Source organism: Dipteris shenzhenensis, chromosome 2 (assembly GCF_047967505.1).
Source record: "Dipteris shenzhenensis isolate YYH24624 ecotype China chromosome 2, Dip_SZ_1.0, whole genome shotgun sequence".
NCBI lineage: Eukaryota > Viridiplantae > Streptophyta > Polypodiopsida > Gleicheniales > Dipteridaceae > Dipteris > Dipteris shenzhenensis.
The window spans coordinates 12,249,726-12,266,247 of NC_141597.1; the positions used below are offsets into that span (position 1 = coordinate 12,249,726).

Below are 16,522 nucleotides of genomic sequence, written 5' to 3' on the forward strand. Positions count from 1 at the left end.
GGTGCAAGAAAAAGTGATGCATCTTTTTGGGAGTGTGAGCTAGTCAGGGAGTTGTGGAAGAGAGTAGTCTTTGCTGTAGGTGCTGCTGGCTTATGGATGGGGCGTGCCGTAGGGCCCAATTGGCGCTTGGCCCTGCTTGGGGATCTGGGGCGTGCACTCCCCTTATTTTTGAGTTGCTGGCCTTATGTATGGGCTGCTCTTTTTTCGGAGCCCCGCTCTGTTGGGGACGAGGGTGCCATTGGTGATCAGTGAGATCAAAGAAAATTTGAGGGATATTGGAGTGTTGGTTGGTAAGAAAGATGAGTTGGTGGGGTAGTTGTTGCAAGGCGTGGTCGTCTGGATCTAGAGGAGGTTGTATTGTGAATGCAGTGTGGGCCTTGGGCTAGTTGCCCCTAGAGGTGGCATGTTTGTTTTTTTTGTACTTGGTTTTTAAAAAGGACTGACCATCCTTTAATACAATTTGGCCAGTTTTATTTTATTTATTAGCATTGCCCTGCTAGGGGCAGGCTATAGCAATGAAAACGAGTTGCGTCTAAAGCGGAGATGAACCATGCGGTTTCTTTTTTGGTCGAGCATCATTGGCGAAACACTTTCATTCCTTGTTTTTCTCTCCTCCCTCTCCCTCTCCCTCTCCCTCTCCCTCTCGCTCCCGCTTGTAATAGTCTTTGAGGTAGTATCACCTCTAAACCTCACGAATCTACGAGGAAGGGCAAGTGGTTCAGAAAGGGCTGTGCTCTAGGCACATCGTGCCTCTTGTTTATATTATTAAAAAAAACATATATTTTTGTATAATGTCTTTTGTTGTGTTATTAGTACGTGTTCAATCATCCATTCTTGCATTGGGCTATGGAGATAGGAAGATGGGCTCCCATCGTTAGCTTCTTTCTCGTCCTGCTCTCGCACCTAGCTTCTCGTCGTCTCGCTCTCTGCTTGCGAAAGAGGAAATTGCAGCCCGCAGAACAGCAGCTTGCATCGGAGATCAAAGACCTCTTGCGCCAAGCTAGCTCTCTCTCGAGGTAAGCACTCCTGACCTTTTTCTGCTTTGCATTTGGTATCTCTCAGGTATATCTTTTGTAGCTCCTGACATAGTCGATTGCGCTTTCCGAGTAGCAATAGGATATTGATGCTTAGCATTTATAGAAACACATTAGGATCAAGAAATGATCGCCAAAAATAAAAAAAATCTACAGTCCGTTTCATGATCGTACCTCTTTATAAAATCCTATAGAAATTGTTGTGGCATCGTAAGATCGCCAATGTACAAATCACTTTTCTGCCCTTACCCGAAGCAGTAGTCCGTGCTATTTTACTCTTGTTTCTTTAGATGTTTTTTAGGGCTAGCTTTTGCTTCCAATAGTGCAAAACGTGTGCTGTCAGGTTGTACAGGCACGGCAGGAGTAATCTGTAAATAGATTATTGCCTGGGATTTTGTAGCTTAGTAGGCACTGAGTTTACCCAAGAGATTCTGGAATCTTTCAAATCTCAGATATGATGAGAAAAACATAGCTTTGCCTTCAGGGATGAGACGAGGGATACAGGAGGAGTCCGAGGTTTAGGCGGGGTCACAGTATTGTACAGGTCTTCCCTCGTTGGAGCCATCGCCATTGAGAGGAAGGACGCACACTCCCGATTCATGTGGATCCGGATCCGATGCACAGACACCCGTGACCTTTTCATAGCAATATGCTACTTCCGGCCAGACACATCCCAGTTCGCCAGAGTGGCACGAGAAGAGGGTGAGACATCTCCATATGCACCCTTACATCAGGATATCCTAGACCTTTCAGCCTGCGGGGAAGTTCTCCTTGTTGGGGACTTCAACGCCAGGACGAGTACGCGACAGGCACAACTTTTGGACTTTCGAGACGACTCTATCATGCTTCCAGACATGGACCTAGACGGAGCAGGTATGACTAGGACCTCATCGGACCGACACGGGCCTGTTACACCATATGGACACGCGTTGGGCAGGATGCATGAGCTCATCATCTACAACGGCTTGACCTATGGCCCTCCTCAGGTGGTTTTACTTGCTTCCCATACGGGGGGCACACTATTGTACTAGATTACATCATGGGATCTTGTACCTTCACTTCATATATTACCGACTTCACTGTAGCACCACTCCCTCTAGGAGCTGATTACACATACCTATTCTTCACTATCGCCACCCCATGCTTAGCCACACCACACACACCACATAGGAAGCACGACACCTACCACGACATACACTTTGATCACAGCCTCTCACCGGCCTACTCTGGACGTCTAAACAGACTCCTAACCTACATCGATCACATACCACTCATAGAGGACCATGCTGCCCTGATTAGTCGCACACTCCACGAGGCTGCCCTCCAAATCTTTCCCCACACCACACGGTCCACTAGACCAGCACCTCTTGGTTCTGTACCCTGCAACAATTGGTACGATGTGGAGTGCAAGGCTTATCGCCGACAGCTCTGACTTGAAACCAGATGTCACCTCCCGAACACATTAGACACAGTACGCAAGTACCGACGTCTCGTATGTCGGAAGAAGCAGGCTTTTCTTCGTCAAAATGAGGAGCTGCTGCACATCTTGTATAGCAACAACTCTAAGGATTTTGGCGGAGATTCCTTGAGCGTAGGTCCCCATCACCCCTCACCGACACGAGAGTCTGGCACACGTATGCACACCATCTATATGATGTCTCACACCAGCCCACTCCAGACCTCATATACACCTCGTCCCACCACTTGCACGTTGTTCACCAGAGGGGGAGTCAAGGACACGACATTGAAACTGCACAATGATCGAGTTAAGGATCACGAGGGGCTATGCACTGAGTTTATCGCATATGGGATCGACACTTTAGCCCCGATCCTAGCAAAGCTATTCAATGACGCTGTTTGCCTTGGCTTCCCCCGCACTTGGACACTCAACACCATCACCCCCATCCACAAGGTAGGGGATCCCATGGACCCGAGTAACTACAGGACTATCATGATTGGACATGTGATGTCCAAGATCTATGCAGTTGTATTGGATGCATCGGTCAGCCTGTTCGCAGAGATGAGAGGGCTCAGAGCAGAGGGTCAGGCCGGTTTCAGGCGAGACCATGGGACTATGGATCACATACTCACACTCATGAGTGTCATTGAGGAGGCCAGATCACGGAAGGAGAGGGTATACTGTTGCTTTGTGGATTTCCGTAAAGCCTTTGACACAGTACCTCGAGCTCGTCTTATCACACGCCTACAGACAGTGGGATTTGATCAGGAGATCATCTGGGCAGTCATGGCACTGTATGAGAGAGTCTCAGGCCGAGTTCGTACAGGTGTAGGTTGGACAGATGAGATCCTAAGTACCATAGGGATCAAACAGGGTTGTCCCTTATCACCGACCCTGTTTGGCCTCTACATCGATGAGCTTGAGACTTTCATGGGGACGTTCAGAGGGACCCGTTGCTCACTTGCTGGGATCATCATCAGGATTCTTCTTTATGCAGATGACGTGGTACTCTTGTCGTCCACACCCGAGGGGCTCCAGCGACACTTGGATGCACTGCAGGCTTTTTGTTTATCCCATGATTTGGAGGTCAACCTTGGCAAGACCAAGGTCATGATCTTTAACACCTCTCGAGCAAACATGCAACGGAAATAGTTTACTTTTACTTTGGGTGGGTCACCATTTGAGATCGTATCCTCATACACTTACTTGGGGGTCATCTTCTTCGGCCCGATCTTCACGATGAGACCAGCGATGCAAGCCAGACTGAGCAGAGGATACGCCTCACTGGCTCGGCTAGAGAGACAGTGCTTTCACTCCCACTTCCAGGACCCTTGGACCAAGGCTCTTCTCTTCGACTCCTTGGTCCGACCAGCCGGTATGTATGGTAGCCCTTGTTGGGGGCCGGACATGTCAGAGATAGAGTAGACACGGGTGGAGCGCTTGCAGATCCTCATGCTCTCACGGATGATCCGGGGGAAACCGTCTGTACCACATCACATCATTCAGGCCGAGTTTGGTGCTTCTCCACTCCAGCTCGATGCAGCCTTTTAGACCATCATATATCTACACCGGGTTGGATCATATGGGGACTGCACATCAGGGAGACAGAGGTTGCCGTGGTTGGCTCTCGATACCTCCATGAGGTTGGCAGCAGAGAGAGACGAGCGATGCTGGTATGCACGGACTCACAGATGGTTTGTGAGACTAGGGTTCCACATCGATAGGATACCTCCTTTTCAGTACAGTTTAGATGCCCCTCCGGTACTCCCACCTACCATCCTGATTGGGCCACATACCAACCAGGTCATTCGAGAGGATCTCGTGCAGCTACACACCTTTAGGACCTAGTTGGAGCCGAGGGAGCTTCCAGTGAAGTTGAGTTTCTACAGAGATTACTGTCTTCGCATTTCGGAGGAGGGATTCATCACACCACTGGGGTACACTGAGCTTCATATGCCTCACTCACTACGGATCTCCATCGGACAGTTTAGGGTATCATCACACCGCCTCCGCATAGAGAGCGGCAGAGCAGAGGGGATTCCTAGGGAGCATCGCTTATGCATACTGTGCGATTGTCAGGAGGTTGAGTCGAAGGAGCATTTTATTTTCAAGTGCCCAGTGTACTACGAGATCCGAGGTCGCTACCACTGCCTCTTCAGAGACGCTTCCGGGCTCCTTTCGGGATTCCTTGCCTACCCAGATCAGAGATGCCTTGCGGCCTTCATTCACGAGGGAATCTGACATAGAGAGTACTTACTCAGGCGACGGGGCTTGGTCACATCATTAGACACCTCTCAGAGCAGGATCACAGAGTTCTTCCCATTGAGTGACATTGATTGTCCAGTCTCTAGCCGCCGACGTGATAGAGACCCCGACCTGACGATCGTAGCGCGACACACGAGACATCGAGGGGACACATAGATCACTCTGGGGGACCTCCCGTCATTGTTTAGACCCGGGATACGTCCCACCGGAGTCACGGTGGCTCTGGTCTTGCGTCGAGCCTCGTCCAGGAGACCAAGACGCATGGCACCCCTTGACGGGCACCAGCGTCCCATCACCAGCTATGCACCAACCAGGGGGACATGACATACGGAGGATTCCGCTCCGCTCCACCAGTCCTTTTCTTTTCATTGCTACATCCAGATGTATTTGATTATGTATGATCAGACTTAGGATTCAGCACGGGTGATGATGCTCGTTTTAGTAGCTCCACCCTTACTGTGATTTGTATCAGGTTTTCTTTCAGTCTCATAGACCCATCGGTCTTCCGAAGACTCTAATAAAATTTCTTTCTTTCTTTCTTTTATTCTTACATTTATTTCATCTTCTTCTAAACCCCCTTCTTTCCTTGTCTCATTTGCTTTCTTCTTTGTTCTTTCACTCGTTTTACGAAAAAATTAATTTGTAAGATTGGATATATTCTAGTGTTATGAAGGTATATATAGCTGAGAAGAACATCTGATAGTGATGCCTGAGGGAGCCAATTTTGTTGTTCTTGTAGAGGCTAGCTCTGCTGTTTGCTGGGACTAATTTGGGAGTGGTTTCCTTTTCATTATATGCTCAGTCCATCAACATTTGCAAAGGCTGCCAAGTTGAGACGTGCGGCTACCTCAAAAGAGAGAGAGCTTGCCCAGCGTAAGCAATTATTAACTCTGAAAATTTGGATAGTTAGCAAATTTACACAATGGACTAGTCTATTTCTTATGGCATTTGTCTAATCCACACAAGCCTGCGCAAGCCTTTCTTTGCTATTACTGCAATGATGGCAACAGTGTGTTATTGTTCAATGAGTATTGATTTTAAAGAGTATATACCCTAACGTAGCCATTTTGCCTTGATAACAAACACAAACAAAATTTATGCTTGACAGTGAGGCAAAACCTTGCAAAGGAGCGACACTGGTTGAAGTCAATGCACCTTGTCTACCCTACAGCATTGATGGTAGTTTCGGTATCCCCTGTTTAACTCGGCATTGATATTATTTAATTTGTTACTTTTTCAAGAGATTGCAGTTGGTCTTTCCTGATTGGTAGATGTAGTATTTTGTGCATGGATGCTATTTAGTTCACTTTTTTTGGTATTTTTGTTTCTTTTGCAAAGCGGACAGTATATGTCAGAGAAAAGTCTGCTTGCTATAGCAAACTGGTGGCTGAAGACACTCAAGAGAGTTTCACATTGTCTCTAGACTACACTCATCACAAGAGGAAGCACAATCTGAAAATTACACCAGAAGTAGAGGGGCAAAATAACTCAGCAAACATATCATCCAGTCCAGAAGAAAAATCTTAAAGGTGAGCAAGAAACATCAAGCTCAAGGCCTTGGAATGCTACAGCCAAAACTGTCAGAAGGATTTGTACACGACCAACAATGTGGCACCTATAGTTACTCGCCACAATCAATGATTCACGATGACTTTTGGAGAGGGAGACCATCTGGTCAAGGTGAACATTCTTAAGGATCAACTTGTAGCGGTGGGCCAAAGGGAATTGATAGCTATCAGCTTGCCATGCTGTTCATCAGCAAGCTTCCGTGCTGCTTCAAGGGGCTAGGAGTACTCTGATTGACTGGACAAAGGTCGAGGTTTCTCACTTTTGAGGACGCCTATCCTTCGTTGCTTCATTAGAAACTAGGTTGAAGTTGCTGGATACATATGGTGAAGAGAAGGCACTTACCTCTTCTACAGGGTAAAGTCAAACCAAGTAAGGGTAAGCAAAACAAGAAAAATTCTTCAGGGGCGGCAACTCTTCTAACAATGACAGCAAGAAAAGAGAAGATGTTATTATTGTGATTAGCTTGGACATCTTGTGTGAGACTGTAGGAAGAAGAAGGCAGATCAACAAAAAAAGGAATCATCGACCAAGAAGGAAGAGTCTGAGTCAGAGACAACTAATTTGATAAGATGTGAGTTGTTCTTGGTGGTCCACCAATAGCCCCAATATCGGTGCCATTGATCCAGGTATGACTGTACACATGTCTGACAAGAGCATTGGTCGGACGATCTAGAGCTTTTTGTGAAGGTGACGGATAGCATGTGTTGCTTGGACCATGCTGAGAACAAAGCTGCAGTGGACCAGGATTTGACGGAATGCGGAGCAATGGAACATATTGGTGAATCCCCATAGATTCAAATGGAGCCTGTTTTGATAGGCACTTCGGGAAGGTACCTGGCTTGCTCCAAAGGCAAGAAAAACAATGGACCAGGGTATGTTTTCTCTTTGTGCATTAGTATGGATTCCCAGTGCACGCTTTGGTCGCAATTTTTGTCTAGATGGAGGGTGAAAGCCTTATGAACTCTGCGGAGATTGTGGTATTGACAAATGCAAGTGACAAGGAGGTTTTTTCGACGTGGATCATTGGCATGATGTTGAACAGGGAACAAGAGGAGGGATTACAGATGTGAGTGGAGCTCAATGAGCTTGTTTCCGAAGTCATTGTGAGAAGTGTAGTGGAATTGAACGGAAATGAAGAAAGAGAGAGAGAGAGCCAACCTTACACATAACAAACAGGAAAAGGAGAGAGAGATGAGAGAACTGCAAGTCATCTCAGGAAAACCCCCCAAGCGGTGGCGAAAACCTCGGCTATAGATAGGGCTGAACTGCTCCATTGCTGAGATGACAACACCAATGAAGGGGGGCCTATATATACCCCCAGCCCCTTCTAGTCGTTCTGCATAGTCGTTCTGCATACTAGGGAATGAAGGAAAGGGAGTGAGTGAGAGCAAGAGAGATTGAGAGAGCAGGAAGCTTGGAAGTTGAAGACGTAGTTGCAATAGAATAGAGTAAGAGAGTACAACTCAAAGTGAGAAAGATAAGGTTTTGTCCTAGTGACAAAACCTTAGTAGTCACTAACCATAGTTAGTGAACTAATTGCGGTTAGGGGGAAAAACCTCTTAAAGAGGGAAAAGTGCCCCTAACTAGCTTATTATATTACATTGGTCACTGCTGAATTATATCTATAATTCTAACACCCCCCTGCAGTGCCAATGTCATGTACAAGGCTGATCAATCACCAAACAGATATAAGTTTAGGGCACTGCGAAATGCCTCAAACTTCTCACGTGGTAGCGCTTTGGTGAAAATATCTGCAACGTTGTCATGTGTGGACACAAAGATCATACTGATCTCTCCTGCATGCAACTTCTCTTTGACGTAGTGATAGTGAACCTCAATGTGCTTCGTGCGAGCATGAAACACTGGATTCTTTGCCACTGCAATGGCACTCTGACTATCAGTGAGAATTGGAGAAGGACCCTCCAAAGACAGATGAAGATCAGCAAATAAACGTCTCAGCCAGACACATTCAACTGTTGCTATGAAAGCTGCCCTGTACTCAGCTTCACATGATGAGGCAGCCACTGTAGATTGTTTCTTGCTCAGCCATGAAATGCAAGATTTACCCAAAAAGAAACAATTGCCACTAGTGGACTGCCTAGTGTCATAATCACCAGCCCAATCTGAATCACTGTAGGCATGCATCTGCAAGTCACCCTCCCTGGGAAATAGTAAGCCAAAAGACTTGGTGCCCTGCAAATAACAGAAGATGCGCTTAACTGCCTGCCAATGCATAGTTTTGGGGCTGTGCATGTACCTGCTCACCTGAGATACTGCAAACTGAATATCAGGTCTAGTGTTGCAGAGATATATGAGGCATCCAACAGCTTGACTGTAAAGTGTGGCATCAACTGATTCTCCTGCATCATGCATTGTGAGTTTCAGCCCCGACTCCATAGGAGTGGCTATGGGCTTACACTCTTGCATGTTAAATCTGTCCAAGAGTTTCTGAACATACTTGGACTGAGACATAACAGTGCCACGTCTCTCATGAGAGAACTGGATCCTCAAATAAAAGTGAAGCAGCCCCAGATCTGACATGTCAAAGTTGGTCTGCAAATCAGCTTTGAAATCTGCAATTTTTTCTTCATTGGACCCTGTGAGCAGTAAGTCATCGACATAAAGAAGGATGACTAAGATTTCCCCCCCATCCATCTTGATGTAGAGGGTGCTCTCAGTAGGACTATTGTGCAGCCCCTTGCTGGTCAAAAAGGCATGTATCTTAGCATACCATGCACGAGGGGCCTGTTTCAGCCCATATAAAGCTTTATTGAGCTTGCATACTTGAAGTGCATTTGCTGTAATTTCAAAGCCCGGAGGTGGTTTGATATACACCTCTTCCAGCAAGTCCCCATTTAAGAAGGCCGTTTTTATGTCCAACTGATGAACATTCCACTCAAAATGTGCAGCCATTGCAATTACTGATCGGATGGTGGTCATCCGGGATGTAGGAGCAAATGTCTCCTCATAATCTATGCCCTGACAAAAACCCTTCTTTTTGGGCTTATTTGCATCACTTTTAGCCTTTTGTGAAGGCTGTCCTGACCCACTGGAAGGCTGATTTGCTGCTGTCTTTGCCTGTCCCTTTGTTTTTTATTTAAATTTTGAGAGCATGGCTTGTTCACCTGCACGTGAAGCCAAATTTTTCTTGGTCTGCTCTTCTTGGAGCAGAAGTCCTATCAACTCATGAAAAGTGAGAGGATTAGCACCCCCCCTCAATGATAAATTCAGCAAAGTGTGAAAGCTGAGATAAGACTCAGGAAGAGAATTCAGAGTGGTTGTAATCATCTCTGAATCAGGAATAATTTCATCTATGTTTAACAATTGCTCTCTGAGATCCTGTAGCTTTGTAAGGTGGACTGACATGGAGTCACCCTCCTCCATATGTGTATTGCTCAACTCTCTTTTTAAGAAAGATACCGTGGCATCATTCCGTGCTGCATACATGCTTTCCAAAATATCCCACGCTGCCCTGGAGGTCTTACACGACCGGATATGCGGAATGATTGATCTTTTCACTGAAAGAGAGATGCATGACAAGGCTAAGGCATCCCGTGAATCCCATCTCTTCTGCTCTGGAGTATGGACTGTAGCTGCACCAACAACTTGTCCTGCAGCTGCACCCTGTGCACGACCTCTTCCACCTCCTTGCTGAGGAGGGGTAGCAGGTGCAATATCTGCTGGTCGGATTTCATCCCCATTGACATAATCCCATAAATTGCGAGAAATCAGAATATTACGTACCATGAAACTCCAGAGGGAGTGGTTGGTACCATCCAACTTGTCTTCCTGTGAAAGACCACCGAACTGGAACTCATTTTGATTTTGATGGGCCATATCTGAGAAAGAGATTGAAGCAGATACAAAGCTGAATTCCCTTACTGGGAATAAAATGCACAACTCCCAAAAACACAGCCAAGCACGGGCTGTATATGCAACTTAGATTTCTGTACTTGAGCTGTCAGAAATCTGTCCAAGCATCAAACACTCTCCAAAATCTGCCAAAAGTGTTCCAAACACTCCAAGAAAGGCAGTATGTACTGAATACTCCAAAAAATGCTCTCTCAACACAAAAGCCCCAATTTGTGGCTAGAAATTGCAGCCAGAAAGGGGCAAAATTACTAAAAGCCCCAAATCTGCAATTTTTAAACAAAAGCCCCAAATTTCAGACTAGATCTGCAATTTTGCTCCAGATGTAGCTCCAAACTTGCACAATGATTGCAATGTCTGCAATATACAAAATGCCCCAAATGTACTCCCAAACAACTGAACCAAACTATGGTTTTCTGCAAGATGTGCCTGCCAAAGAACACCTGTGGCTGAAGGCAACCTGTGTAAATCTGCAAGTACAGATCTGAAAATATAGAAATGCACACAAATCTGTGAAGGGTACAGGTGGTACGGTACAGTACGAACTGTACGGTACAGTATGTACGGGCTGTACGACAAGTACGAGACTGTCAGCGTCAGTACGAAAACCAACTGTACGGCCAAATAGTACGGATGCTCCTGCGCATGTACGACGACCTGTACGGCGATCTGTACGGCCAAATAGTACGGATGCTCCTGCGCATGTACGGCGATCTGTACGGCGATCTGTACGGGAGCAACGACGCAAGTACGGCGATCTGTACGGGAGCTGCACGGATACTTTACGGGAGCTGTACGGAGGTATTACGGGAGCTGTACGGAGGTAGTGCAAAGGCTGTACGTGAGTTGTACGGCACTGTGCGTCGGGATTCTATACAGTCGTACGGACTGTACGGACAGGTTGGAGCAGGCTAAAGCTTGAGGCAAAGCGCTGGAACTGAAGGGAGCAGGGAGCTCAAAGCTCTTGAACCTGCTTTGATACCAAATGAAGGAAAGGGAGTGAGTGAGAGCAAGAGAGATTGAGAGAGCAGGAAGCTTGGAAGCTGAAGACGTAGTTGCAATAGAATAGAGTAAGAGAGTACAACTCAAAGTGAGAAAGATAAGGTTTTGTCCTAGTGACAAAACCTTAGTAGTCACTAACCGTAGTTAGTGAACTAACTGCGTTTAGGGGAAAAAACCTCTTAAAGAGGGAAAAGTGCCCCTAACTAGCTTATTATATTACATTGGTCACTGCTGAATTATATCTATAATTCTAACAGGGAATCGATCAGCTTGTAATGTGGGCTGACCCACGGCCCTAGGGGCCGACTGCTCTTGCTAGGGGGCCGACCCCTTCAGCCCTCTAAGGACTGGCAAACAGCCCTACAATGGGCTTGTCCCGTGCCTCAAGGGCCGACTACAGCTTACCAGTCTCATGCCCCATATAGGGGCTGCCATGCAGCCATGTGGAGGGCCGACCCCCCTGCATAGAACCTGACCTGTCCAGGCCTAGGTGGCCGACCAGCAGGTTGGCCCACCTCAGCCTATCAAGGGCTAGATACACTCCTTTGGTTTGGTACTGGTATAATAGATCATGTGGTACAGCTGGTACAACAATCCAACTACTGGTTCTAGTACATCACTCCAACAGAAGTTTTTAGAGGATGAGTTTGGGAATGTTCCTGGATTCATCTAGGTATATGCTTCTGCCGTATTAGCGGACATGCAAATTTCACCTTGTGAAGTTTTCGTGCAAGTTGCGGCCTGCTGGTATTGCGATAATTCTTTCTATCTTAAATGGTGCGTTGCCCTATCAGCTAGATTTAGATTTAGATGCTCGTTTGGGAGAGACTAAAATGAAATCATTTAGACTTCACAAGCAGTTGTAGCTTGAATGAAGAGATTTGGACTACTTTTTAATTAGCCTTCTCCTTTAGTGCTAGCCTTCGTCATGGCTGAGTTTGCCCTTCATCTCCGGAGTGCCGACAGAAACTCAGTACGCAGACTTTGTATAAATGGATGCTCTAGTAAGTGTGGGTGTGTGGATTTGTATGTGTGAGAGCATACTTTTATACTATGGTCTACACCCATTGTTGGGCGCTGATGACGTCAGTGGGGATGTCATAGTAGCTAGTCGCTGCTATGCGTGATGGAGTTTATGGTTTTCAATCTTAGGAGTGACTATCGTGAGATTGAAACTACTATGTTGTGTTTTTAGAGGACGAGTGTGGGAATGTTCCTGGATTCATCTAGGTATATACATCACTCCAACAGAAGGTACTGATCCAATAATCCAACTGATACTGCCCCCGGTGCAAGGCTTCCTTCCTTGCATACAGCCCCCTCTGAAGCCCCCTTCTCAAGTCCAAACTTGTACGCTGTCTCTAGATTGATGAACCTTAAAGCTCCAATGACAATGGGCATAGAACAGCTCACAAGGACCAATCAACTGTGTGTGGATTTCCGCACTTGCAATCTTCAGACCCATCCAGATCTCTGCAGCTCATCAGACAATAGCTGCAGAAGCCCTCTGGATCTGCCAAGTCATAACGTCCAAACAAATTACATATTGGTAACATAATGCCACTTGAGTCACCTAGAACAACTCCTCGTGGTTCGAGGTCCTGCCTGAAAGCCTGCCTCGATGAAAGACTCCATCGCCACTGCACCTATCTGGCAGGTACGGCTGCCACAAACAAGCAAGCAATCCTCCTTCTGGATCCAGAAAGCCTGCTGGCAGCACATCTTGCCGCGTGCTACTAGAAGGCTGGAATAAACATCGTAGCGGGGGTAACACCATCCTACTGGTTACTGGTCCCCTCACTCTTCCTTTGATGGCACTGATCCTTTTACTGGTTATCAATTACGAATAGAATGCACCATGCTGAGAGGATAGTTGGGACAATAGAGTTATGGCGATGTCCTCTAAAGATATCCGCTTCCTTGCCTGGGGGATCCCTTGTTGAAGTTCTTGTAACTTGTTGATGTGTTCCCGCATTGATGAAGACTTCTTGGGATCCAACAATCTCATCTGGACTTCCAAGGAGACCCTCTTTATGGGAGAGGTTCGATTGTACAGGGACACCAATTGCTCTTAGATATTCTTGGCCACCATCATGTGCTTCATGTGATTAATCACCTGAGGAGTACAATTAAGAAAGATAAACAGCCTTACCCTTGCATTGACATGGTCCCAGAGCTGAGATAGGGTCTCGGCCTCCTCTTGCTCCAGGATGCCTAGGCTCGACGCAAGGGGATTAGGCTTGGGAACTCCTACCACAATGAAGTCCGCTAGATCATACAACTGTAGCACGGCCTCCTTCTGCTCCAGGATGCCTAGGTTCAACGCAAGGGGATCAGGTGTGGGAACTCTCACCAAAATGAAGTCCGCCAGATCATACAACTGTAGCAGACTCCATCATGACCCACCAAACACCATAATTGAGTCCATCCAACGTTCGATCGGGAAGGTGGGCAAAACTGGAATTTTTACCTTGCTCTCCGCCATCTGAGTCATGGTTGACATGGCGGAGTGAAGAGGGAATGAAATTGGGAGAAGAGGGCTGGATATTGTGATGAAGAGGCTGTCAGCCTATTAGACCTTCACACCTCACTGTCCCACCCTTGAGAAAACCTCTTTTCGAATCTGAAAACACCCTTCAAAGTCTGCGTACCTTCCTTGACTCCCAAACAGTCCACACCTTGCATGATATATTTTTCCACTGAGCTTTGCTTGTGGAGGTTCTTCATACTTAATAGAAGTCTTTTTTTTGCATAATATACATTAACCACTAGCGTGGAAAAAGAGGTCGAGCAACAAACTTCCAGCACATGGGCTGTACTAGTGGAGGCAATAAGCTGCTCCTCAATCTCCTTGCCTGCCTGTCTACAAGACTTCACTGTGGATGTAGATGGCATTGCGCCCCCTTACATACAACAGGAGGGTCCCTAAACTGGCCAACCTGCAAGCATTATTGGCAGACCCAAATTAGGCCATCCGGGGCCCTGATTGGACCCAACCCATGGCCTGTCCTGGCCGACCAGGTCTTGTCCATGCCTAGCATGTCTGTCCTGCTGCAAGCCCTCCAGGAAGCCTACCTTTGCTGGTCCTTTCCTGCAGCATTTCCAGCAGCTGTTGGTGCGCAAAAATGCCTTTGTCTGGGCTCATATACTCTTACTGTTCCCCTCTTTTCCTGCCTGTAATTACCCTAGTCTACCTCCCCTTTGTCCTCTATCACACGGGGGTTCACAGGTGCCATAGTGACTCTCAACATAAGTACACAGAAAATTATACTGTTTTCAGCTAGCTGATTGACCTACTTCTTGCATTAGCCGCTTGGCCTATTTGGGTTGCGGTTTAGAATTTCTCAAGGATTGGTTCCTTTCTTTTTATTTACCTTTTTAAGCTTAGATTAGTTGGGGAATGGTGAGGGCATAAACTAGTTGATTTTGATAAAAGGCATTCTTTAGTTATCTCTTCATATCTGAGTTTATCCTTTCAAATGTCCCTTGTCGAGTTTTCCATCTTGTCATTTAATCTCTCTTTCATGATTACATTACCTTCTTTTGGCAATTCTTCATAGACAACCTCTCTATGTGGTTATAATTGCTGTTGGATCATAAAGTTATATGTTCTTCCTCGTTACATATGCCATTGTTCTAAGGACATTCATGTGTCTGACAGTTGCTTCATTTTTAGCCATGCCTTCTCTAAGGGCACTCCTTGTACATCATGTGTTGGTACTCTATGGATGACATAGATTACAATTGCTGTAGCTTCTATGAAATACGCATATGGTAATTTCTGACTTAAGCATCCTACTTGCCCTTTTAACTCTCAGCTATTCCTTGGAGCATGTCTAGACCAAGCTTTCTTTTGCAAAATTGACCTATTTGCCTCTCAGCTATTCCTTGGAGCATGTCTAGAGGAAGATTTTTTAGAACCATTCTTTTGCTTATTTTAAGTATTGCCCATGATAGGTATTTAGGCAATTGATTCTCTTTCCATTTAGCATGCTTTGAACTGCTTGAAGTTTTCAATGACCTTGGATCCCTTCTTCAGTGCTAAAGGGTAAACTGTACCACATGGGGAATAACGCCTTGATTTTTGGATATGATTATTGCAAAATTATATACTTTACACATCTGAACTATATAGACCAAGGAGGCAACGAAATCTATCATAACACTGAGCTCATTGGTAATGAGGAAAACTTGCACAGTGGGAAAGACTAATATGAGAATGCTAAAAGTCCTGCTATGCATTAAAACAAGAGGAAACGCTGCTGCAAGCGGCTGAGATCGCAATCATCTCCTTTTTTGCCACAAATTACTTTCAATCCCTCCTACACTCGTAGAGAGTTCAGGCAACAACGCCTCCTCCACTGGGCATATTCCGGTTAAAGGAGTGAAGGTTTGATTGACATTTCGAGTTTCAAATATTAGCAAATGCACTCTCCAATGATAACTTCAACTAGCGAAGCTATTTGCCCTTTGCAGGCTATCACATATCTAAGTCTGGGATACTGGTTGTGGGGATGTACAATATCAACTCTAGCATCTCAAAACATTCAGCCTCTTGGTACTTGCGATGCCCATTCTTTATTACACGAAGCTCAGGTTGATAGCTGTGCTCTTGAGATTGAGATAACTATGTTTTTTTTGGGGTGATGTGGTGAATGTTTGCAGATAAAGCACTTTCGTGGAAACATACAAACTACGCGGACCAAAATATAGTCAAGGTAAAATCCATGCAGTTTTAGCCTTATTTCTTTAACTAACACCTTCAATCAAATGTATGCTCCATCGTTCAATTTTGTCATTTGAGTGGTTGGGGTGTTTATATCCTGATTATGAACATGTTAAGTAGTTCTTTCAAGTGTCTTTTTTCGCAGATTGGAATCCTCCCATGGTTGGTTATATGCGCACGAGTCAGTGTGTTCCTTTCGAAGAAAGCCTTTTCTAGTTAAAATACGATTTGAGTCTGAAAGGAATGTGTTTTAAAGCATCTTCTCGTCAGCAATCCCCTATTCACTGTGTAGCCTTGATGCCTACGGCTTTGGTTTTATGGTTATGCAGACAGGCTGCCTTGACTTGTATTTTCCATCTCACTAAACATTTATCGAGTTATGGCCATTTTTTTCTAAATGGCATTTTTTAATATTAGGCATAATGCAGGACAGGTTATTCCTTGAATTTCTATAATCATTGTACATCAACTCTTTGTTTTCTCGTTAGTATATATCAATCATTTAAAAAAAAGGCAAGTATGACACTCACTATTGATGAATTTGGATCTTTCCCAAAGTCATTTCTTTCTATTTTCCAAAGTTCTTTCTCATAGAGG

The 16,522-nt window shown here is 45.6% G+C and overlaps 1 protein-coding gene across 1 annotated transcript; it reads left to right on the forward strand.

The window, feature by feature from the left end:
* Positions 1–749: 749 nt before the first annotated feature.
* On the forward strand, positions 750–16,278 carry LOC147904340 (tail-anchored protein insertion receptor WRB-like protein). The gene is made up of 6 exons (XM_087395196.1): positions 750–1,016; positions 5,561–5,631; positions 5,867–5,937; positions 15,676–15,757; positions 15,865–15,917; positions 16,071–16,278. The coding sequence occupies exons 1-6, from the start codon at positions 847–849 to the stop codon at positions 16,143–16,145; spliced, it is 522 nt and encodes a 173-aa protein (XP_087251322.1). The 5' UTR covers positions 750–846; the 3' UTR covers positions 16,146–16,278.
* Positions 16,279–16,522: the final 244 nt, after the last annotated feature.